This window comes from Anabrus simplex, chromosome 3 (genome assembly GCF_040414725.1).
Source record: "Anabrus simplex isolate iqAnaSimp1 chromosome 3, ASM4041472v1, whole genome shotgun sequence".
NCBI lineage: Eukaryota > Metazoa > Arthropoda > Insecta > Orthoptera > Tettigoniidae > Anabrus > Anabrus simplex.
Window position 1 is genome coordinate 354431382 of NC_090267.1, and position 25539 is coordinate 354456920.

The window sequence follows — 25539 nt, forward strand, 5'->3', positions numbered from 1 at the left end:
ACACAATCATCAAAGGGGGATGTTTCTTCAATTCCCAAGTTGAATCCAAGATGGTAAAATCACTGTCAGTTATTTAAAACGGAAGTGTGAACGTAGTAAACATGTTAAAATGTACATGGTTAGGATATCTGAAAGTCGAAAAGAAAATGGAACGTCTTGTAGAGGCGTTGCTAATGATAAAACGTATGTCAAAGCTAGCGGAGTTCAGAAATTATGTGGTAGTCGATTGGATCTAAAAGATAGTCACGTTGATGTTATAATTCCGTTGAAACATTTGTTGGAAGAAATGATCAGGATTTTCTGAAACAAAATGAAAGATGGTGAATAATACCGTACTGTACAAGAGACTTCCTGTACGTCAAAAATGCCTAATGCGGTACTTACATCAATTGATAAAGATCTCACTATTCTGAAATGCATAGGCAAAGGAAAGCTTATGAATGAATTAGAAAATCTTTACATCTTTTTAGACCAAGCCTATAACAAAGACCATAATCTTAATGATACCACGGAAGTAAAAAATCCTTTATATGACCTAACTCCAAAGTTATTAGGCATGGTGAATTCAAAACATAATACAATCCCGCAAACTTTTAGAACTTCTTGTTCTAAAGCTTCTACCACCTCGTCAAATGATAGGCCCGCCCATCTTGCTCCTAACAGCCCTCCAATAACAACACATGCGCGCAAGGCTCCACCCACCATTACCCCCCCTCCATGTCCTTCACTGCCTCAGCCACACCGTTATAATACTAGAAGTCGAAAACCCAGTCAAGCTAGCGTTGCTGAAACAACCTGACGTACTTAATACGCACCGTACGAGTAAGTACCGCATTAGACATTTTTGACGTACAGGAAGTCTCTTGTACAGTACGGTATTATTCACCATCTTTCATTTTGTTTCAGAAAATCCTGATCATTTCTTCCAACAAATGTTTCAACGGAATTATAACATCAACGTGACTATCTTTTAGATCCAATCGACTACCACAATTTCTGAACTCCGCTAGCTTTGACATACGTTTTATCATTAGCAACGCCTCTACAAGACGTTCCATTTTCTTTTCGACTTTCAGATATCCTAACCATGTACATTTTAATATGTTTATTACGTTCACACTTCCGTTTTAAATAACTGACAGTGATTTTACCATCTTGGATTCAACTTGGGAATTGAAGAAACATCCCCCTTTGATGATTGTGTTTACACTCAAGGCCATCACAGTCTTAATGATATTACAAAAAAAGGATCCATTTTAGTTTTAAACTCTCAAAATTTCATGTTTAATCACGTTTTAATCTTCAAAACTGTTAATTTACTCTCTTTTAACATACTTTGGTGCATTATCGTTGTTTTAGATGTTATTGTATAATGTTTTACAAAATCATTATCAACATTTAACCTATAATTTATAAGATTAGAATGACTCTACATGTATTATTTTTAAGATTGATATAGGCTGATGATGCCCGTAAGGAGGGTGAAACATGTACCATTGACTTTTATGTATTATGTATAAAATTTTTTGACCATATGAAATAGTGGATCATATCGTATTGTATTGAACAGGTGGGCTTATAATATTGTAATAATATTTGAGACATACGTCAACTTCAATACGGAACCAAAATGAGAATAGTTACTTGTAAGTGGTATGTTCCGAGCTGTCAGTGGAGAGATGGCGTGGGAGGACATCGGTAGACGAATAAGTTTGGATGGTGTCTTTAAAAGTAGGAAAGATCACAATATGAAGATAAAGTTGGAATTCAAGAGGACAAATTGGGGCAAATATTCGTTTATAGGAAGGGGAGTTAGGGATTGGAATAACTTACCAAGGCAGATGTTCAATAAATTTCCAATTTCTTTGCAATCATTTAAGAAAAGGCTAGGAAAACAACAGATAGGGAATCTGCCACCTGGGCGACTGCCCTAAATGCAGATCAGTAGTGACTGATTGATTTAAAGTATTTCTTGATGAAAGATTGTTAGGTCTTTGATATGAATTTCTTAAATGGTATATACATTGAATGCTTCAGAATTTAAAGTCAACTCGGGGCCGTAGTGGTAAAGCTCTTTGTAGTAATGAATATTTTAACTTCAGACACAATAATATTCATTCCCAAGAACATTATCAAGAGTTTAATCGACAATTCAACTGTTTTTATTGATCATATGACTGATAATTTTAACAAAGTTTGCTAAGATTGTATTTTAAATGTTGTACCATACATCAATGTCTTTTTAATGTGTCTTGTCAATTTTAATGGTGTCTATTTTGTATTCTGATATATGTTTCTAATATTTAAGTTTATCTTCAATATTCTCTATTTGATATATAGTCAATACAGGATTATTGTTATTAGAAATTAAGCTGTTAAAGCTTGTTACACGTAACTATCTTCTCTGCCACGCACATTCAAGAGTTGTGGGACACACTGCAGACGGCATGGCTCCAGATACCTGTGGAGACCTATCAGCACTGAACTTAGTCAGTGCTAACATGTCTAGCTGCTGTCCGTGCTGCGAAGAGCAGTTGTTCTGGATACTAGCAGGTGGTCATAATACTGTATTGTGATTTGATAGCGTATTTGCTGCTTGTAGAACTCCGTTCACCTACACCGATTTCCAATAAAGGAGAGTACAAATGATCCGCCTTATATCAATACAAAATATGTTGCTAATACAAGATCACAACATTTTTATTACGTACCGGTTTCGATGTCCTTGGGCACCATCATCAGCCACAATAGGTCAAATGAACGAATATATATATTATAATACAAAATATAGACCATTAGTAGTAAAATGACATTATTGGATGAAATATACATGATGGTGCTTAATAGTCATTCTTACAAAATTTACAAGTTAGGAACTTGATGGTCCAATAATAAAATAGAAGTGAAAAAATGAACAAATGGTTTAAAAAAGTTTTTGTCATTGTGCAATGCCTAAAAGTCTTGAGCATGGCGTGAATAAACACTGGATGAATGTTGAAATCTAAAAGCTGACGTAAAACATTGTTCCTCTGTTAAAAATAATAATAATCGTATGGCCTCAGCTACCGTGTGCAGACATTTCAATTTGACGCTATCTGGCTGCCTGCTCGTCAATTTCGACGTTCCGTTTTACTCTAGGGCCGCTAGATGGCAGTCAGAGTAAACCGGATCTCTCTTGGGCGTCTATGGCTGAGATTTAATTAATTTTGTCGGGTAAATACCAAATGTATCACCAGAGATCTTTTATATGCCGACATCATACAACATGGAGTGTCGAATGGGCTTTCTTCCGCCCTTCAAAAATCCGACTACCTCTGCCGGGTTTGAACCCGCTATCTTGGGATTCAGAGGCCGACACTCTACCACGGATCCACAGAGGCAGCTTGTTCCTCTATTGATAATGTGTAACTTGGTAGTGGCCTGTAGCATCGGTTTTTATAAGGTAAACAATAAATTATAAAGTAATTAAGCAAGTGGATCATGTTAACAGCATTGATAGAAGTATTGTTGTGAAACCAGAAAGTTCTCGATCCAATGCAGGACCTTGATGCTACAGGCCACTACCAAGTTACATATTATCAACAGAGGAACAATGTTTTACATCAGCTTTTGGATGTCAACATTCAACATTCATCCAGTGTTTATTCACATCATGCTCAAGACTTTTAGGCATTACACATTGACAAAGACTTTTAAAACCATTTGTTAATTTTTTCACTTCTATTTTATTATTCGACCATCAAGTCCCTAACTTGTAAATTTTGTAAGAATGACTTAAGCACCATCACGTTGTATATTTCATCCAATTAATGTAATTTTATTACTAATGGTCTATATTTTTTATTATAATATATATATATCTTTGTTCATTTGACCCATTGTGGCTGATGATGTCCAAAGACATTGAAACCGGTACCTAATAAAAGTGTTGTGATCTTGTATTAGCAACATATTTTGTATTGATATAAGGTGGATCATTTGTACTCTCCTTTATTGTATGTTAGTCTCCTTTCAATATGGACCAAATATGTAGTTTTTAATATTAAATACACCGATTTCTGCACAACAATTCCTGGAACCCCTTCATCCACATAGTTTTCAGCACTATCATTATCAACAAGATCGGTATCGTCACTATTTGCCACCGTTGCTGAAGAGCTGATATAAGGATGTAATGTTGGTGGGGGGGACTTGTTACAAGATCTGACACTAGCTGGTTAATATCCTTTCAGAAGAATTAATGTTGCAGGTTGGTTAGTGTCAGATTTGTATTGACCAGCAAGATTGATAATGTATCTTTCAGTTTCGTGTTTGAATCTCATATTGATCCTGCAGGTGCATTTGTTCACCAACAAGCCATGAACTTTGGAGCAGTACCTAAGGATTTATAAGAGTTTTATCTTGTTGCTACAATACTGACAAAAGTTGTTGTTTGGGAACCTGCCTATCACAGCCTCAAACTGCTATGTCAGTAGCTGTCATTTTTTGGAAAGTTAATTTTGGATCAAAAGTTTGACAAATCAGGTGTCATCTGTAAGAGAATACCAAATATTCTAATGAGAGATTCTTGTTAAACACTGGATTCATTTTCAAGAACACTACAGATCCTCACATATCTCCCAAGTTGTGTCACCATCACATTCAGATTTGAAAGATTTGAGAGAGTAAGTTTTAAAAACAAATCACAATTACATTTAATGAGCTTATTCAACATACTGGAGCCAAAGGAGGTTTGAACTCTGTGTCAGTGTCAGTCCTGTTGCTGTTACTATTGCATTCATCAGGGTCCTCTTCCTTGATGCTATCAACAGGCAACTGGGGATGACTATCTCCAAGAGGAGACTTTGGGACATATGCATCAACTTCACTAGTTGCAAGTTTTCCAGTTTCATTGCTGCAAGAGAAAAAGAAAAACATGAAAAAAAATTAAAAAGGCGTATTTAATTTTCCTGATAGCAATAACAGTCTGCTTCTGGGACAAGTTTTAATAAAATGCAAATATCTGAGTTCCTATTGAGTATGTGAACTTAAAAATACCAACATTCATCTATTTCTAATTCACATCAACTAGACACAAAGTAAATATTATTCAAATTATGATTTAGTACACAACACTTAGATTCACAAAACCACTATTGTATTTATTTACATAATTTCCCCCTTAGCAGAAATTTCCACAAGTTTGTTAAGACTTATTTTCTAAATCTTAATTTTCTTGCATTTCACATTAAGAAATTTGACACCCCTTGCACCAGACTTGCAAGAATGATCTGAAGTCTACTGGAATTAAATTTTATCTTCCAAGAGAGATTAAATATCTCCCAGAATTATGTTGCATCCACAGTACTTTTACATAGGCCTATATACAGTAATGTCTTGTCTTATTTTTTTAAACAATGTACCCATATCCAATCAGAAGAGGTTACAAGACTGAGTTATAACTAGGGTCTGGATTCTTAGGTCTTAACCCATTCATTTCCTTGCATTTTAATTTGAAAATTTCAAAAGACCGAACAGAAAGCCTGAAACAGCCCTTTTCAAGTCCTAAATCCAAGCTTCTTTTTATATGGGGCTACCAGTTATTTCTATTTTTACATAAACTGCATATGTTATATGGAAGCCACAGAACTGTTCAGAATTTTCTTGGGAACTGCTGACAGAATACAAAAGAAAAGAATATATTATTCTCTGATAAGAGAATGGAAATGGGCCGATCACAGAGTTAGTAAATAATACACTAGAGGTAGCATCAGTGCCACCATCTGTGAGAGAATCACTGTTTCTTACAAAATTGCACAAAACTATTTTAATCCTCCTAGTCGGTACTATATATTTTATGTCCAATTAAGATGAAACTTCACACATAGACAGACATGTTTCGACCCAGCACTGGAGCATCCTCAGTAAGACATGTAAAATGCATTAAAAACATAGGAAACTCACAAAATGAAACCTTAGTTAAAAAGTTTTTTAAAAAGCATGACGAAAGTTAAAAAACTGTGAAATATTGATCGTTAAAACAGTCTTGAGCTGGAGGTCTTTCTGTTTCAATGTTCTTGTTGTCGTTTGGTGTGGTTTAACTGGTATCTGCGTACTGTTGGCTTAGTTGTTGTATTCCAACATGGGCTGATATACATAAGCATTATTGAAGTTGAACCGTCTGATTTTTAGTCTATAAGATGGGTAATACAAATCACATTAAGGTTGAAAAATGGTGACCAACAGGAACAATATTTAGATTAAGTTATGAAGAACGAAAATTAACTTACGTTACGTGGCCCGCTTGTATCACCCGTGTTCTCTGACTACGGAGTCCAGCTCTCGACTGACTTGCTCCCGCAGTCGAGATGCAAGACGTGTTGCTACAAGGAAGTGGAGTGGGGAAATGGGGTGGGACTTGCGGGAGAGTGGGAGTGCTCGGAATAATGGGGGCGGTGACTGAAACAGAGTGTAATAATTGTGAGTTCTTATGTTCCTGTTTTTTACTAGAAATGATTTGAATAAAAGTTTCGCATATTACGTTTCTTTTTTTTTTTTTCATTTATCTCATTTAAGTTGAGGGCTGGGTTCTTATATTGATCCATACTGATGTAAAAATCCTTTAAAATGTTGTGTAGTGGACCTTTTTGTTCACATTGTGGAACTTTTAGATCTTGATCTATTGTAGTATAATTGCGGTTATAGTCTTTGTGATGGTTACTCATGGCAGAGAAACGATTATATTTTAAAGCGTAGCGATGTTCTGTATATCTTATGAGGAAGTTCCTAGCAGTTTTTCCGACATAACTTGACCTACATCCCTGACATTCCAGTTTGTATATCCCAGAATTTGTGTATTTATTGCTAGTATTTAATATACACAGAACCTAAAAATTGCTTTCAAAACCAGCAACACTAATGAAAGAATATTATTTAACTTCACACAATAATTATTATTATTATTATTATTATTGGTAAATGTGTATGTGGCATATTTTTCTTTAGTTTTTGACTTGTTAAAGTAGTTGCGGGCTTGTTAGTATGTTTATTGATTCGGTTATTTATAAATTTTGTGCTGAATCTGTTGTTCAAAGCTATTTTGTGGATGGTCATGATTTCTTTTTTCAAATTTTTCTTTGAGAGCAGGATTTTTAAAGCTCTTTCTAACATACTATTGTAGGCAGCCTTTTTGTGAGCTTCAGAATGTACTGAATTTTGTTTAATAGTGTTAGCAGTGTAACTTGGTTTCCGGTAAATGTTAAATGCCAGGTGATTATTCTTATGACATGATAGTGTTATGTCTAAATTATTAAGCAAGTTATTGCTCTCCATTTCCACAGTGAATTTAATATTCTGATCTAAAATGTTGAGTAGTTCCAAAAGTTCCTTTCCTTTGTTATCGCTGCTATCTATGATGGCTAGCACATCGTCAACATAGGCCTATTCTCTTTAAGTAATAATTATTTCATTTTGAGAATAAAATATACCAACAGACAGGTTTACCTAAGGGAGCACCGTCCTCGAGTATTTTGGCGAACATATATATGGACCACTTAGAACACACAAACATCATAGATAAGATCAAAGCTATAAAATACTGGACACGTTACCATGGGATAGGAAACGACTTAGGACTAAGAGTGGGAAGGAAACGCCTGTGGGCTTAATTAAAGGTACAGCCCCAGCATTTGCCTGGTGTGAAAATGGAAAACCATGGAAAACCATCTTCGGGGCAGCCGACAGTGGGGTTTGAACCTACTATTTCCTGAAAGCAAGCTTACAGTTGCGGGGCCTTGACCACATGACCAACTTGCTCGGTCAATATTTTATTATGCTTGTATACAGTCCTATATAACATTTAAAGGAATAATACCGACGAACGTAATGGACTTAGATGTTCACACGGTGTTGCACATCTAGTCTCTAAATCGTAAAATCTGGTAAGGTATGAATGCTACACGTATTGTACAAAGGGAAAGTAACAAACTGTATATACTATAAATACACACAAAAAGTGAAAAACGGAGCACAATTCCAGGCTTTCGTGCATATCTTTTCTCATTTTCTTTTTGTACCAATTTGCTTTACGTCACATTGACACAGACAGGTCCTACGGTTCAATTGTCTTAGGTTTATTTCCTGCTGATATCACTTTAGTTTTCAAAATGCTCATTTTTATATCATACTCACCGGACCTCTTTTCAAGTTGCTAGATAATAGACTGCAGACTATTGGCTCAGTCTGCCATTAAGACCAGTTTATGGCTTAGGCAAACTGCCAACTACATTTCCACAAAACTAATATTTTTTGGTAAACCTGTCAAACATACCATCTGGCCATGGTTAGCCAGTTCGAATCCGGTTGGTCAGAAAAATGTTGACCCTCAGAATGTTGGTTGGCAGGGTAGGAGAGATGGTAGTCTACAATTTCAAATAAACCTAACACAATTGAATATCAGGTTGGAAATGCAAACTGTAACAGGTAGATCACTTCAAGTACAGTATTTAGGATGTGAATTTTCCAGGATGGTAGTATAGTAGTTAAATTTGAAGGAAGGTGCAGCAAAGCTAATGTCGTGAGCTCGGAGCTGCGATCAGCAGTATTCTGTAACAATGAAGTTAGCTTGTGGATGAAACCGCCTTTACATCGGTCTGTTTTCAGACTGCTTGGACAGACTTCGCTGTATGGGAGTGAAAGCAGGGTTCACTCAAGATATTTATTTATTTATTTATTTATTTATTTATTTATTTATTTATTTATTTATTTATTTATTTATTTATTTATTCAATAAGTCTATACAGAGTTATCCTCCCATTTTAGACTCTTTATTATATGAAATGAACAGATCAAAACCAGGTTAAGAATATAATACTATCACAAAATGAAAAGAGGAACTGCAAACTTGGTCCTCAGCACAAAATAAATGAAACTATTAAATTACGGCAATCAGCAACTTGGCAAATGATCCAAAGTAAAGAAACTGTTAAGACTTATAAAAGACTTATCCATGCCAAAACTTGGGCATGTGAAAAATATATTGAGAATGCACCTAACAAATGCAAGGCGGCATGGGATGTTATAGTACAAGAAAATATCCCTACTCGTACTCGAGACACATTCCTTGATCCTGAATAATTATTTCTTAAACTCTGTAAAAGAAATTGAGGATCAAATTAAGGCAACAGGTACATCTGCGAGTGACTTTCTTCTTGATCAACCCCTCTGCCGAAACACTTTCCACTGGGTTGAAATCACACCTGATATAGTAATTAAAGTTAGCTTAAAATTATCAAACTCTAAGAGTATGGATTCTTATTGGTTATCTAATTACATCACCAAAAGAATAATACATTTGATTTCTGAACTCTACCTTTTATTTTTAATAAGTGTTTAGAGTTTGGAGTTTTTCCTGATTTCTTTAAAATTTCTAGTTATTCCAGTATTAAAAAGTGGGGACAAACAATTTCTTCAGAACTATCGTGCAGTCTCAATTGTTTCAATAATTTCTAAAATATTTGAGTAACTTTTGTACAATCAACTTTGCAACTATTTTAAAACTTACAATCTCCTATCTGACAGTCAGTTTGGGTTTTGACAAGGTAAATGTACTACTACTACTACTACTACTACTGTTCTTGAAATTGTTAATCAGATATTAACAGCTTTTGAAAACAAGCAGGCCATCTCTTTGGTGTTATGTGATCTACGTAAAGCTTTTGATTATATTAATCATGAAATTTTATTTGAAAAGCTTGAGATGGATGGTGTTGAGTATCCTTCACTACACATAATTAAGTCATGCTTAAATAAGAGATATCAGTTTCTCTATTAAAAATAGGTATTCCACTTTGAAGAAAGTTACAACTGGTGTGTCACAGGGCTCTGTCCCCAGTCCATTTTTAATCATTCTGGCATACAATGATTTAATTACAATAAACAATGTTTTATTATAAACCACCTATTCAATACATAAAAATGTTATTACATTTAGAGTTTCATCATTAATATAAAGTTATAAGCGGGACATGTTTCACTCCCTTATAGAGCATCATCGGTCATTAGTCAGAATTGTCTCCATAAGGCTCCTAAAATTTCTAGAAAAGTCACTAGTCGTTATCATTGAAATTCTGTCACTAAATTACTAAAAAAGACTCCATAACTAGCGACTTGTCTCTAGAATCGACTAGACTCATAGACTGATGTAAACAAACATGAGCATAGCACATGAGAACGAGAGATTGATGCTCATAATACGCGTCGCGATATACAGGTTTCAATAAACATTGCACATTCGTGCACATTTCTCACATTAATAAACGTAGATATTTCGTTTTAAAGCAGCCAATGAGAGAAGAACTTCCGGCCACTGGTGTAAAAAAGCTGAAATGGTGGGATTTGAAAACAAATGTTTGAAGTTCACCAAAATATAAGCTAAAATCGGGAGAAATAATAAAATAATCAGGAGCGGGAAAAACTGTCGAAAATCAGGAGTCTCCTGCCAAAATCAGAAAAGTTGGCAGGTATGCATGAGCATTCAGATCTCCCACTATCATAATGCCATCTCCAACAATATGTGTTTTCAGTTCTTTGAGGAACTCTTCTTTTTCTTTCATGCTACATCCTGTCTGTGGAGCATACACCTGTACTATCTTCAGTAGTTCCTTGTTTACATGTATGTGCATTATTATAATTCTTTCATTTACAAATTCAACATCAGCTATTGGTTCAACATTCTGATCCACTACAAATCCCACTCCATTTATTTTCTCTTGACTGTTACCCATCCAGTACAAGGTGTACCCCTTTCTTTATTTCTTTATTCCTTTCCATTTCCATTTTACTTCACTTAATTCCAGGATGTCGAGTTTTCGTCTCACCATTAGGTCAATCAATTCATTTTCCTTCCCATTCATTGTTAAAATATTTATTGTTCCATATCGGCTTTGTTCTCTGATCTAACACTTGCACGAACATCAGCATTACCATCATACTGTGCAACTGTAGTCAGAGACTTGTCAGTTCCATTTCCATTTTTAAACTTCCACCTGAGGCTTGTATTATAGTTGAAAGCAAGTACAAATTTACTCATTTGCTGACCTGCTAAGCCTAATGCATCTGAGGATTTTCTTTCAGGGTTTACTCCCTTAGCCTTTGAAGATCCCTCTTCTCCACAAGGCAGTGGTTTCCTCTTCTAATTTTCCCCAAAGAGGATGGGTTGAATCATCCACCATCTTCACCATTCCGAAGGTCTCCTTCTCTGCCTAAGATGCTGTTATGGTCTTCACCTGAAACCCTGGGCATGGGTTCCACGTTATACCCCATGAGACTGGGTCCCTGCCTGAACTTAGCTCTCCGTCACACCGGCCTTCTGATGTGAAGGATACCCACCCCCGCAACGTGGATGCGTCAGACAAGAATTACTCAAGTGAAGGATAGGGAAGGTGACCCTATCTCCCTTGAGCCGAGTTAATGGTTGTGTATGATGCCACAACCAATGGCCATAATGTTAGTATTAAGTTTTAATGAAAGGTGTATGTTCATTTAGTCTTAGTAATATTAAGTACTAAATTATTATCAGTTGACGAAGCCTATTTCATTGTATATGGTCAATGGCAAATAAAGATTCTTGATTCTTGATATTCAATACATGTGTCCATCTTCTGATGGAGTAATTTTAATCAAACATATTTTGGCTCATTTTAAGCCATCTTCAGTGAAAAAATGTTAAAAAAACTACATGAATTAATGTTAAAAGATTGTTATTAAAACACGATGAAAAAGAATATATAAAAACAAGTGAGACATGATGAAGCTAAATCAGTAAGAGGTTGCAGCAAGGTTGAGAACCTCTTAGTTTGAAAGTACAGTATGTCACACTAAAATGGGGACGAAATCACAAATTAAAACTTGAGAACAGCCTATCTTCAAGGCTCTGAAGGCTTTGAAATTGTACCTGGAATCCTGGTACGCAAGCACGACGGGTGGAGCAGAACTTCATTGTCACACTGTTCTTCACACGTTTCTTTCTTCTTCTCTAAATATTTAGAGAGCACTAAGAACTCGGGACCTCGTGCAATTCATTGCAAATAAATATTTTATCATATCACAAAATCGTGGAGATGAAAACTGAAAATGTATGAAGGACTGCAGTTTAAGGATTGTATCTCTGTGGTAATGAAATGAAATGGCATATGGCTTTTAGTGCCGGGAGGTGTCAGAGGACTTCGGCTCGCCAGGTGCAGGTCTTTTGATTTGACACTCGTAGGCGACCTGCGCATTGTGATAAGGATGAAATTATGATAAAGACGACACATCAGGGGAATTAACCAATTATGGTTAAAATTCTCGACCCTGCCGAGAATCAAACCCAGTACCCCTATGACCAAAGGCCAGCATACTAACCATTTAGCCATGGAGCCGGACATCTCTGTGGTGAACCTCAATTTAACATCAATGCAAGAGGTTAGAATTTCTATTAATCGGTGGTAAAAAGCTTTCCACTGCCAGAAGAAGAATTTGTCTAAGCGTTGAATTATGCCCATGATACCTAGAGTAATCTGAAGCAGTTCGATTGTTTTGTATGGGGGGATGTCTTCATGACAAGTTGTATCACTGTATGTGGTCCACAAATCGAAAAGAAGGACACAGTTGTCTTAGGAGAATGGAGAAAAGGCTTCTCTAAACTATATTTTCAGTTCTGTTTTCCCCACTTATTCTGATTTTGTGGCAATGACAATGATGTTACCTGCTTTAAACATATTTTTTGAAACCAGAGAATTGGAGGTCCTGGTTGGCTCCTGTAATACAATAAATCATTTAGGGAACAAAGAATTGTCCATACTAATTGTTAGTATTATGGTGTAAAAAGGTCCTACAATAGATAAGAGTCCTTTTTGACCGCATTTGCGCTCGAACCCACTTTGATCAGTGTTATAAATAGAGAATGGGGTGTAATGGAGAATCGTTCTCAAGCCATCTCCAGAAATTTTTCTGCAGCCTTATTCATTTGTTTTTCGTCTTGAATATGTGAACAGAGTACACATTTCATTTTCCTACTCGCAATTCTGTGTTGTTTCTTAAAACAGGTGATCCAGGCATGAGAGTTGGAGAAATTACTTTTTTTATACATAGTTCTCGTGCAATTTCCAGAGCTCACAATCATAAATCTTCATCACTTACATTTTGCCTTCTCTTTCTTGCCTCCTGGAAACAGGAACAGAGTTTTTCATACATAATTTTTTAATGTTCAATCGGACTTGCCGACATACCCGTATTTTTTTTTTGTTAGTTGCTTTACGTCGCACTGACACCAATAGGTCTTATGGCGACGATGGGAGAGGAAAGGCCTAGGAATGGGAAGGAAGTGGCCATGGCCTTAACTAAGGTACAGCCTCAGCATTTGCCTGGTGTGAAAATGAGAAACCACGGAAAACCACCTTCAGGGCTGCCAACCGAGGGGTTGAACGTATTATATCCTGGATGTGAGCTCACAGCTGTGCGCTCCTAACCGCACGGCCAACTGCTTCTTCCACAAGTAAAGATATGACTCCAACTTCACTAAACCAAAATATCTGTGGATGTGCGAAAATGATAATCACTTTTTATCACCTTCGTTAAGCCAGAATTTTACAGCCCTCTTCATTGACCCCACACTGATGTTTTCTGACACACTTTCTACGTGACAAGGAACATAACTAGAACTAGACGATTTGCAAGGCAGCGGACTCGGAGCATCACTAGATTCCGGGGAGTCTTATTCTACTTTCGAACCGGGACCTGCAGATTTGCTTGCGATTAACAGAAGGTTTTGACAAACAGAATCACTTGAGTTGATTTCACTGTCTCCACTGTGGAGATTATTTTCCATAAAATCAATCAGATATTGTCCTGTTTCCTTTTCTTTGGATCTAATTTATCCTGAAAACAAAAACGCCTTTTCATGGAAATAACTCATTACAAACTCCGCTACATTAATAGAATTTAAAACATCATCTTCCGAGAACTCATTTTAACTGTCTTGCTTTCTTTAAAACAACCATCAAAACCATTACGTTACTGCTGAATACAGTGAAACACCCCACAGCTTACTAGTACATGCAGATCCGCTTATCAATGGCCTTGGGTACATCGGCCACCAGGGCTGTCCACTCCAGCCATGTACATATACAGTACTCGTGCCATATCCCATTAATCTATGTGAGAGATTCTCTACATGATTTCAGAGACTTGCAGTTAAATCTGGAGGCTGATTTTCTGCATGTTGTCCTTTTATAGTACAATGACTGTGTCAAAAAAATTTCTACATAGGTTGCGACCTATCTCACCTGATACTTCCCTTGTGAGAATGAGGAGCAAAGTGAGGGACATGACATAATTATATGCACCAGAGACAGGGAATGAAGAAGAGCATATCAAAGAATTCCTGGAGAAACTAGAAAAGGAGATAACTGATGCGGGAGTGATTACAATGGGAGAATTAAATGCACGAGTGGGAAGCGAAAGAGAGGAAAGGAAGAAGTAATTGGACCATATGGGTATGGGAAAAGGAATGAAGGAGGAGATAAGCTAGTTTAGTTTTGTGAGAAGAATGGAATGATTGTGGGCAACACATAGTTTCAGAAGAAAAACAGCAGGACAATTACAATTTATGGTTGGGGTGACGGAAAAATAAAATGTGGTGGAAAGGAAAAATTGCAGACGGTTGATGGATATTTACCAGGAGAGGCATTCTATGAAGATCATAGAGTTGTAATAGCAAAAATGGGAATGGGGAAAATGGAAAGACACTGGCTGACAAAAAAAGTTAAGCACCCAGAAGGAGTGATTGAAAGTGAATGAAACCACATTGCTGAAAGACTTACTGAACTGATTACAAAATGGGATGAACGAGACAAAGCCGTTGGCAGTTACAGGTGGAATGTGGGCACCAGGTCAGTAGGGTGTTGCACACCCCCGGCCGCAATGCATGCCCTTATGTGGTTCGGAATGGTGTCAAATAGCCTTTGGATCCCCTCCTGAGGCAAGTTCATCCATAGTTGTTTCAGCTGCCCCTCCAGATCCCGCAGATTGGTACTGGGACGGAGTCCCCTTCACATGTCATCCCACGTGTTCAATGATGGAGAGGTCCGGGGATGATGCTGGCCATGGGAGGACCTCAACATGCTCTAGGCAGTCCACAGACACACATGCCATGTGTGGACATGCATTATCTTGTTGGACCACTGTCCCAGGGTGCTGTGCCATAAGGGGTAGGGTGTGCGGACGCAGAATGTCTGACGTATCGCTGTGCCGTGAAAGTCTGTTGAAGCACAACAGGTGACCGGAACGCATATCCAATGGCTCCCCACACTATGATGCCAGGGATTACGCCTGTACATCTTTCCACAATATGGGCAGGATCTGCCCTCTGCCTTCGCCAAACCCGCACACGATGGTCATCCAAGGTTATGGAGAAGCGGAACTCATCACTGAACATGATGCGATGCCAGTTGTCCTCTGTCTATGCCTCCCAGGCAAGGCAATACTCCAAATGAAGGTGTTGGTGTTCTGGTGTCAATGACAACCGACGCATGCATTGGTAGGACCCTAACCCAGCGGATGCGAGTTGTTGACACACTGCGCGGGAACTTACAGGATGTTGTAGAGTCTCCAGTATATGTTCGCCGATGGCGGATGGCGAAGTTATGGGATCCCGCAATGCTTGACGCACCATACGACAGTCCTCCCTTGGGGAGCTGTTTCTTGGTCGACCCGAACCTGCACAATGTGAATGAGTACCCTCATGTACACATTGAGTCAAACATCGGGCCACTGTGACATCTGAATAGCCCACATGCCTGGCAATTGCACGATACAACCAACCAGCCTCGTGCAGTGCCACAATGCAGCCTCTGTCAAATGCTGTCAATTGGTGGATAGGCTGTCTAACACATCTGCAAGGCATCGCAGGTGCTTCATACTGTACGTAGTCCTCACTGCACGTCTTGCTTAAATGTATGACTCATAGCAGTCCACTGGTAACAACTTATCAACATCAGGATGGTGCCACCATGAATGCACTCTGGTGGATGTTATACACATTACAGATACTTGTAAATCTAATCATTTACACACACATCAACGGTGTGACAATAATTTATGCTACCCTCATTTGTTGGACATATGTATTTGTGTGTGTGGACTTTATCTACCATTCTCGGCCATTGTTTGAATTGCCGTTAATTTATGTGCCTGAACTATGCTTATTTAAAATGCATATTTTGCCATTGTTGCGTCGGTCCTTCGGTTTCTCTGATTCGCTCAATAAGCTAGTTGATTCGAGCGTGCAAGCGCACTTCTTCTTTTAACTGAGCGATGCGCGGCTTGCTCTCCTGCACGCCAGTCTGTTCTCGGCTAAACGCCATGATGGACGCATTTGGAGAAGTCGTGACGTACAAGACGCCATTGGCCTTAGTTTTTGTGTAATTATTTACCTAATGTAGTTTCTATTCATCGTTCTTTCGTATTTGTGTTGTGGAATGAATATCTGAGTGAGTGTACCTTTTGCAATATGAGCTAACTATGTAACTATTGGATTGCCGTATATTAAACTGGACACCCAAGGATGTAAGTACAAGTAAATTGTTTCGAAACTGTTCTACTGCCGGATTATTTCAAGAAGAAGAATGTGTGTGTGACACCTATTATATAACAAAAAAATTTTTTTGGCAACGCTGCTAGTATTGTTTCGTGTATACTGCGCAACTGTAATTGAAATTAGGCCTATAGTTTATGGACATGTCGACCACCGTTTATTCATTAAATTAACCTGGAATTTCTTCGGCATCGGACATTTTAATGATACTTGTAGTACGCGGTAATAGGGAAAATAAGTGATGCAACAGGTATGTTCCTAATCCAGATATAGGCTACCGTATGACACGACAAATAGTAGCTACATTTCACTGCACCACTCAACACAAAATAAACTTCTAACTTCTGCATGGAATGCGAAAAAGAAGCACATATAGACTCAATGAGTTATTCAGCAATCTTGCTGCCAACAGGCAAGCAAAACTGAACATTTCTAGACATGTTAGACCACAAACAATGGGTGTACAGATTTGTAAAAGTGCATACGGAAACAAAAACCTGAGCCAGAAGACTGGGGGGAGGGAACAGTAATACCAGTCTTTAAGAAGGGGGATGATAAAGTGTGTGATAACTATAGAAGGATCACACTCTTATAACAAATGATAAATACAGTATACTGGAAAGGAAATTAGAAAGAAGAATGAGAAGAAAGGTTGTTGTTGCTATTTGTTTTACATCCCCCTGACAGATAGATCTTATGGCGATGATGGGAAAGGAAAGGCCTAGGAATGGGAAGGAAGCGGCCGTGGCTTTAATTAACCCTTTCGCACTCAGCGCGCTGATCTATTGGCGCGATAAGTTATGGCGAGAAAGCTCCCGACACTGGTACATCGGCTCAGTCCTATTTAGGGATTTTGGTCATTTGCGTGGCTGTTAAATCGTAACAGTTAATCGTGAAGCGTTGAATTTGCATTTTACTCTACAGATATATCCACCAGCCATACAAAATATTTTTATTTTCGACAAATGAAATCTGTTGACCGTGAATGTTTATGTTGTGGTTATTTGAAGTTGTCATTGCGAGGATCTGTTTTGGTTGGCTTATGAATACAACAATTTGATATTGATATGAGTTTAGGTTAGAGTATATTTCGTTTCTTTGATATATCGTGTGTTCGCTGCACTTCGCAAACTATAATTTTACTCCTTTTCATAATTCCGTTGTTGCACGTGCTTGTGTCATCTTTTTATCGTAATGGCTAGGCCATATTCAAGGCCAAATGAGGCCGATATCATTGAATTTTCAGATGATTTAGACAGTAATAATGAACTTCTTTTGCCAAAAGTGATTTGTATTATGTGGGAAGTGACACAGTCACAGCTGCTCACTGTGCATCGGACCGCGAGGACCCAACATCGATGACCGTTACATGTACACTGAATAACTTTTTTGCCATGCTTCATGAGTGAATTGCAGCATACACGTAATACTGATATCAAATTATACAGAATTAAATGTTATTTCTTTCACGTCTAAGAGTAAAGAAGGAAGACGCAATAATGTCTGATTTTTCAGTCATTGAAAACCGAAAATTATTTTTTTAAATTTATTTTCAAAATTTAATAATTTTTTTTTTTTTTTGCTTTACCAATAACAATACGTCCTAGGTATATTCATTTCTGAAATGCTCATAGTTTCCTGTATTAGTGTGATTTATTTTATTTTCACGTGTGTTAAAGTGTTCGCGTGTTGATTTTTTGTAATTTGGTTTGGTTAATGACAGTCTGAGTGTCTTTGAGCAAACCCCTGCATATAGGCTGAGTGCCAAAGGGTTAAGGTACAGCCCCAGCATTTGCTTGTGAGAAGAAAGGAAAAAGGAAAGTTGCAAGAGGAACAGTATGGTTTTAGAAGTGGAAGATCTGCAGTGAACCAAATTTTCAGCATGTGGCAATTAATGGAAAAGAATTGGGAATATGCAAATTAATGTCTGGTAATGACATTCAAAGATCTAACAAACGCATGCAATAGTGTTCCCAGGGAGAAGGTTTGAGAAATCATGGTCAAAAAGAGACTAGGTACACAAACTATACAAATGGTGCAAGCGATGTACAACAACTGAATCAGCAGCATACAGACTCCGGTTGGAATGACAGAATGGTCTAGAAATGAAACTGGACTAAGACAGGAGAGTGTGCTGTCACATCTTTGTTTCTACACGTTATGGACGATACTGTAAAGGAGACAAAGGAAGCACCAGGGATGGATGAAATTAGTGTGGATATGGTAAAGACTGCTAGACATGTTAGACCTCAAACAATGGGTGTACAGATTGTAAAAGTGCATACGGAAACATAAATGTGAGCCAGAAGACTGGGGAAAGGGAATAGTAATACCAGTCTTTAAGAAGGGGGATGATGAAGTGTGTGATAACTATAGAAGGATCACACACTTATCACAAGTGACAAATATACTGGAAAGGAAATTAGAAAGGAGAATGAGAAGAAAGGAAGCAAATGGGAATAGGGAGATGAAGTTGTTACTGTTTGCAGACAATAACGTGGTATGGGCAACAAACAGCAAAGAAGTACAAGAACAACTTGACGCACTGAATGAAAATATTGAAAACAAGTCCATGGTGATATCAAGAGGAGAAAGACAGAGGAAAGGCATTGTGAAAAGTGGTGGTCAAAGCCTTGAAATTGTGGACAGTTTCGAATACTTAGGGAGTGAATTATTGCAGAATACAAGGCTGGACATGGAGATTAGCAGGAGGGTGCAACAGCGCAATGCATTCTACTAGTGTGTAAGAAACCTTGTCTGGACTAAGGAAGAACTAAGGAAGTGTTTTAGGCCAATTCCAGGAGTCGTGTGTTGACATTTCTTTTTAACATATATATGAAACTTACTATCTAAACAAATTGAGATTTATGCATAATAACGTCTAGATGATACTGAACAACCTCCACAAATTTCATTGTTGTAAACCTGATGTATGAGATTTTATTAAATTTTAAACATAGCGATCAGTGTTTACATGGAACGGACTATTAACTTCACATACCTTTACGAAAATTTTGCGAATTGTTGCAACTTTTATTGGTAATGTTAAAATGTATTTTACGAGAAGGACAAAGGTACATTTTGCAAAAAAAAAAAAGTGTAAAAAAGTGTAAGTTTCGCAATGTCTCCACAATATAGTTAACCCTGCTGTTCTGTTTGGGTCTATAGGACCCTAAATGAACATGCGCGTCAATTCTCATATTTTAAATGTTTAATAAATGTTTATGAAACTCGGTGACTTTGTCTGAAAATAGAAGAGCAGCGTGCGTTTAAAAAGGTTTTAAAATAGTTTAAGTAGAATGGGCATAAACTGTAATAGTTTCATATGTATCGTTCAGGTCAGTGTGACCCGACACAATTATGATTACGGTTATTTGGTTTTTTTTTTTTAAAGAATGGAAATGTTGAACTTCGTTTTTGTTATATTTTATGGGAATATTGATATTTGTCATTCCAACCTACTCAACTATCAACGAAGCCTCCATGCGTTTACAACAACAGGCTTGTTTCTTGCTCTTCCTAGGTAGTCATAATTAGCAGCTCTCAACAATCTGAATGCTTTGTTTCTGCTCAGTTTGAATTGTGAAACCATGGTGATTAGATCATTGACTGATGATGAGTTGGAAGAATTACTAAGTGCCTGGGGAGATGAAGCATTACTTTCTGAGTTCGAAGTCATGTCAGTAATGCATCTGAAAGAGTGTGTTCTAATAATACCAATGTAAATGGTCCGTTATTGGACATTATAAATTCAGCTAACTTGAAAATTTAAAACGTCCACTAACGGACCATTTACATTGGTATTATAAATTTACTCATTCGGGACAAATATTTCAGATTCCCTATGGGAATCAGCATCTATATCAGTGTGTTCTGATGACATTTACAACAGTCCACAGCCTGCACAAGATGGTGTAGAGACTTTTCTTTCTAAAAATAGGAATATAAAATGGCAGTTGGATCTACCAGCACACCACCACCACTTACCAGCTTTGGACATCATCAAGAGTATCCCTGGAGATAGCAGGCAATTGGAGTGGCACCAGAAAGAAATCAGGGAATGAGAGTAGTATCTGATCTCGCTTTTGAGGTATATGGTCAGAATATCACATGTGGCAACTTTTTTATATCATAAAATTAGGAACAGCTGCTTCTGAAAAGGAAATTGACTATATTGGGAACTACACGGAAAAAAAGCCTGAGTTTCCACATAAAATGACCTTCAAGGATATACTAGCTTTTCATTTTCACAAATGACAGTACTGTGGTCAATTATATTTCTAAGAGAAATAAGAATGTTGTACGTATGAGCACTCTCCACCATGATGAGGAAATCAGTGACACGGCTGATAAGAAGCCAAAAAGGATTTTGGACTATAATTCAACCAAAGGGGCTGTAGACATGCTTGATCAGCTATCAGGTACATAGGCCTATGCATGCAAATGAAAAACCAAAATGTGGCCAATGTTAATTTTCTACAATATTCTTGATGTTTCAGCTTATAGTGCATATCTTGTGGACTTGATTGACTCTAAATGGAATAAGAGCAAACTGACTAGAAGGAGAATATTCTTGGAGGAACATGGAAAGTCACTTATAAGAAAACACGTTGCACCAAGAATGCATTTTTCAAGAACAGAAGATTCTGTGAGAATGGTCAGAAGCATCCAAAAGCCTAAAGATGTAACCTGTGTGTCAACGTCAGTAACAACAAGAAAATCTACGAAACGTGCACGATGTATGTTCTGCCCATCAAACAATGACAATAAAAGAAACACATTGTGTGTAAAATATAGTAAACATATTTGCATAACGCATGTCACCTACTTGCGTCCACACTCCAATCAGTAAGAAGAAAAGTAAGAAAAGAACTGCAGTGTTTGCTAAGATAATTGTATTGAAAACTCTCTGGTCTTTTAAATTTATGTGAAAAAGATTTATGTATTATTATTATCAAGGTATTGGAAAAGAACAACAATGTCGATACCTAACAACTGTACAAATTTGTATGTTTTTACAAAATTTCTACAGCATATTGACCCGAACAGTATATTCATAAAGTAAAAGTGGACAGAACAGCAGGGTTAAAGGTGATCGTAGCGGGATTACACACGTGAATCGGTGCTATTGCGACATGGCATGAGGGGCTAATAAAAAACTCTGCATCAAATACGATTACTGAATGATAAAATGTATATTTAACAACGCAGTAAGTAATAATAAAGAAGGGGAGTGATGGCGCAGCGGTCAAGCTGCTTGGAACCATCAAGACGGACTGGGTTCGAGTCCCAATTAATGCATGTGCGATTTTTTTTTTGCTATTTGTTTTACGTTGCTCCAACACAGATAGGTCTTACGGCGACAATGGGATAGGAAAGGCCTAGGAATGGGAAGGAAGCGGCCGTGGCCTTAATTAAGGTACAGCTAATTAAGGTAAAACTACAGGCTTCGTTCCCCTCCCAATAATAATAATAATGATAATAATAATAATAATAATAATAATAATAATAATAATAATAATAATAATAATAATAATAATAATACACTGACTTACAGAGCAAATGCAACACCAAGAAGGAGTGGTCAGAACTTTATGCCAATTGCAGGGTAGACTGTCGTCACTGAGGTATGCTCATGATGTAAAATGCGCCGCTGTGCTGCGCACGTAGCGAACGATAAATGGGACACGGCGTTGGCGAATGGCCCACTTCGTACCGTGGTTTCTCAGCCGACAGTCATTGTAGAACGTGTTGTCGTGTGCCACAGGACACGTGTATAGCTAAGAATGCCAGGCCGCCGTCAAGGGAGGCATTTCCAGCAGACAGACGACTTTATGAGGGGTATGGTGATCGGGCTGAGAAGGGCAGGTTGGTCGCTTCGTCAAATCGCAGCCGATACCCATAGGGATGTGTCCACGGTACAGCGCCTGTGGCGAAGATGGCTGGCGCAGGGACATGTGGCACGTGCGAGGGGTCCAGGCGCAGCCTGAGTGACGTCAGCACGCGAGGATCGGCGCATCCGCCGCCAAGCGGTGGCAGCCCCGCACGCCACGTCAACCGCCATTCTTCAGCATGTGCAAGACACCCTGGCTGTTCCAATATCGACCAGAACAATTTCCCGTCGATTGGTTGAAGGAGGCCTGCACTCCCGGCGTCCGCTCAGAAGACTACCATTGACTCCACAGCATAGACGTGCACGCCTGGCATGGTGCCGGGCTAGAGCGACTTGGATGAGGGAATGGCGGAACGTCGTGTTCTCCGATGAGTCACGCTTCTGTTCTGTCAGTGATAGTCACCGCACACGAGTGTGGCGTCGGCGTGGAGAAAGGTCAAATCCGGCAGTAACTGTGGAGCGCCCTACCGCTAGACAACGCGGCATCATGGTTTGGGGCGCTATTGCGTATGATTCCACGTCACCTCTAGTGCGTATTCAAGGCACGTTAAATGCCCACCGCTACGTGCAGCATGTGCTGCGGCCGGTGGCACTCCCGTACCTTCAGGGGCTGCCCAATGCTCTGTTTCAGCAGGATAATGCCCGCCCACACACTGCTCGCATCTCCCAACAGGCTCTACGAGGTGTACAGATGCTTCCGTGGCCAGCATACTTTCCGGATCTCTTACCAATCGAACACGTGTGGGATCTCATTGGACGCCGTTTGCAAACTCTGCCCCAGCCTCGTACGGACGACCAACTGTGGCAAATGGTTGACAGAGAATGGAGAACCATCCCTCAGGACACCATCCGCACTCTTATTGACTATGTACCTCGACGTGTTTCTGCGTGCATCGCCGCTCGCGGTGGTCCTACATCCTACTGAGTCGATGCCGAGCGCATTGTGAAACCTGCATATCGGTTTGAAATAAACATCAATTATTTGTCCGTGCCGTCTCTGTTTTTTCCCCAACTTTCATCCCTTTCGAACCACTCCTTCTTGGTGTTGCATTTGCTCTGTCAGTCAGTGTAATAATAATAATAATAATAATAATAATAATAATAATAATAATAATAATAATAATAATAATAATAATGTATATAACTACAGATACTGGTACTGAAATATGGCCTACATAATAAAGTGTTTCTGTGAAGTGTCACACATTTAACACTAATAACAGTGAATGTGAAATGAACTAAAACATTTAAAAATAACTGAACATTCAACACTTACGCAGCCTACAGTTTGAAAGAAAGCTTCGTCAGAAAAAAATATAATAAAATGAAAAAACATCTTTTATTCATTCTGCTTCTGGTACAGACTCATCAAAATATAATTTCCCACGAGTAAAACGAGCCACCGTTAATTTTCTTTCGATTTCACATACATTTAATAGGCACTCGTCTTTCGTCGATGGTTCACAAAACAGTTCAGCTTTTCGTTGCACTTGTGAAAACTGGATACAAATTAAATATCACCATTACTTTCAGTTATGGTACAAACAATATTTTGAATGTTCCTTTCTGCTGTATTTTCCGAGTACGAAATCACCCACTTCAAAAGCTATACCACAGGGTGGATTTTTGTCATCTGCTTCGATCTTGTAGTCTGGATGTAGAGAGTGTGTGGTAGTAGTTTCAGAATATTTTCTTTCTTGAACTATATATTTTTTGAATGGCCCCACAAAATGAATATGAAGTGTTCGTGGTAGTGCGCAGGAAATGTACTTCGGTCGAAGTCCACAAAAAGAAGACCGACCGATTGCGTGATGTGGGTATTCTTGTTTAAAAACTTTGTATGCGTCTTGCAATGTGACACACATGAATCGTTTCCGTTTTTAATTTCTGTTCAGAACAATCCTTTACGGAGATAAAATCTCTTGCTCGAGGAAATGGCCAACTGATATGATCCGGATTGAAAAATTTAAGCTTGATTTGGAAGTGAAGACCCTGTGCCTGCCAGAGGTAGATGAACTTAACACCGAATTTTACACTCGACGCAGAAACAACTTCCGTTTCTTCCGCAGACTCGCTGGTAAAACCTGCTCCAAACGCTTTACAGCTTTCCCCTGTTCGTTTGCATTTATAAGCAGATGCTGGCATACTCGGCTCTGCAATCGATGTGATGGTTGTGTTGTTGGACTTGTAGAACAGGAATTAACTGTTGATAAGCCCTGAAGTTTTTTCTGAGCTTTGTGCTTCTTCACCGATTATCGTGCCTGTTGGTGGCGCACGCGTAACTGGGCAGGTGTCATCTTCCTTCTTCTCCTTGCATGCCTTTCCCTATCCTTTCTTTTAAAATGCTCCTCATTCTTTTTCTTCTTGTGATACCGTTCACAACATTCCCTGTGAGTAAGCTGCATTATTAAATATCACCCCAGTGTGAACACCGACTGCCATTCTAAAATACGTTCTTTACAAGTGAGTGTGATGCAGAAATTGAATCTTGTGGGTAGCGTGCTGCAGCAGCAGGGAACTTCCCGAATGCTTGCTCGCGAGAACGCCGAAATACGCGAAGTATTTTACTATCAGCATCGTATGAATCCATTTGAAATTTTAAACGAATGATATAGCTAGCACCTGAAAGGGTGTACCGTATTGGCTTTGAATACCAAGTTTTATTCAGAATGAGCCAAGCACTTTTTGTCTACAGAAACTTTTATACCTTTTTTGCCTCGTGTTTACATGGACTGCAGCAATAAATTCGTCACTTTATTACACCTTATATAAACTGTTAATAATCTAAATAAGTACTTTACTGTGAAGAGAAAGAGCATCAGAATTAACATTTACTATAATTATTTTCATAACTTTTCATCATAATAAATCATAATAAACAGGAATTCCTAAAACTAGTGAGAAATATCAAATGAATTTAGCCTCTACATAAAAGTTCAATTAACCACACAATTAAAAACTGAAAGACATCCATAAATTAACATATATCATAAAATTAATACAATTTCATGTTTTATCAATCATAGAAACAAAT

The 25539-nt window shown here is 38.2% G+C and overlaps 1 protein-coding gene across 1 annotated transcript in view; it reads right to left on the reverse strand.

Annotated features, from left to right (window-relative positions):
- LOC136867331 (protein phosphatase methylesterase 1) overlaps positions 1-25539 on the reverse strand; it is a 139352-nt gene that overhangs the window by 56932 nt on the left and 56881 nt on the right. The window contains exon 6 of the mRNA XM_067144490.2: positions 4717-4894. Within this exon, the coding sequence (XP_067000591.2) occupies positions 4717-4894 (178 nt within the window). The remainder of the gene's footprint in view (positions 1-4716; positions 4895-25539) is intronic.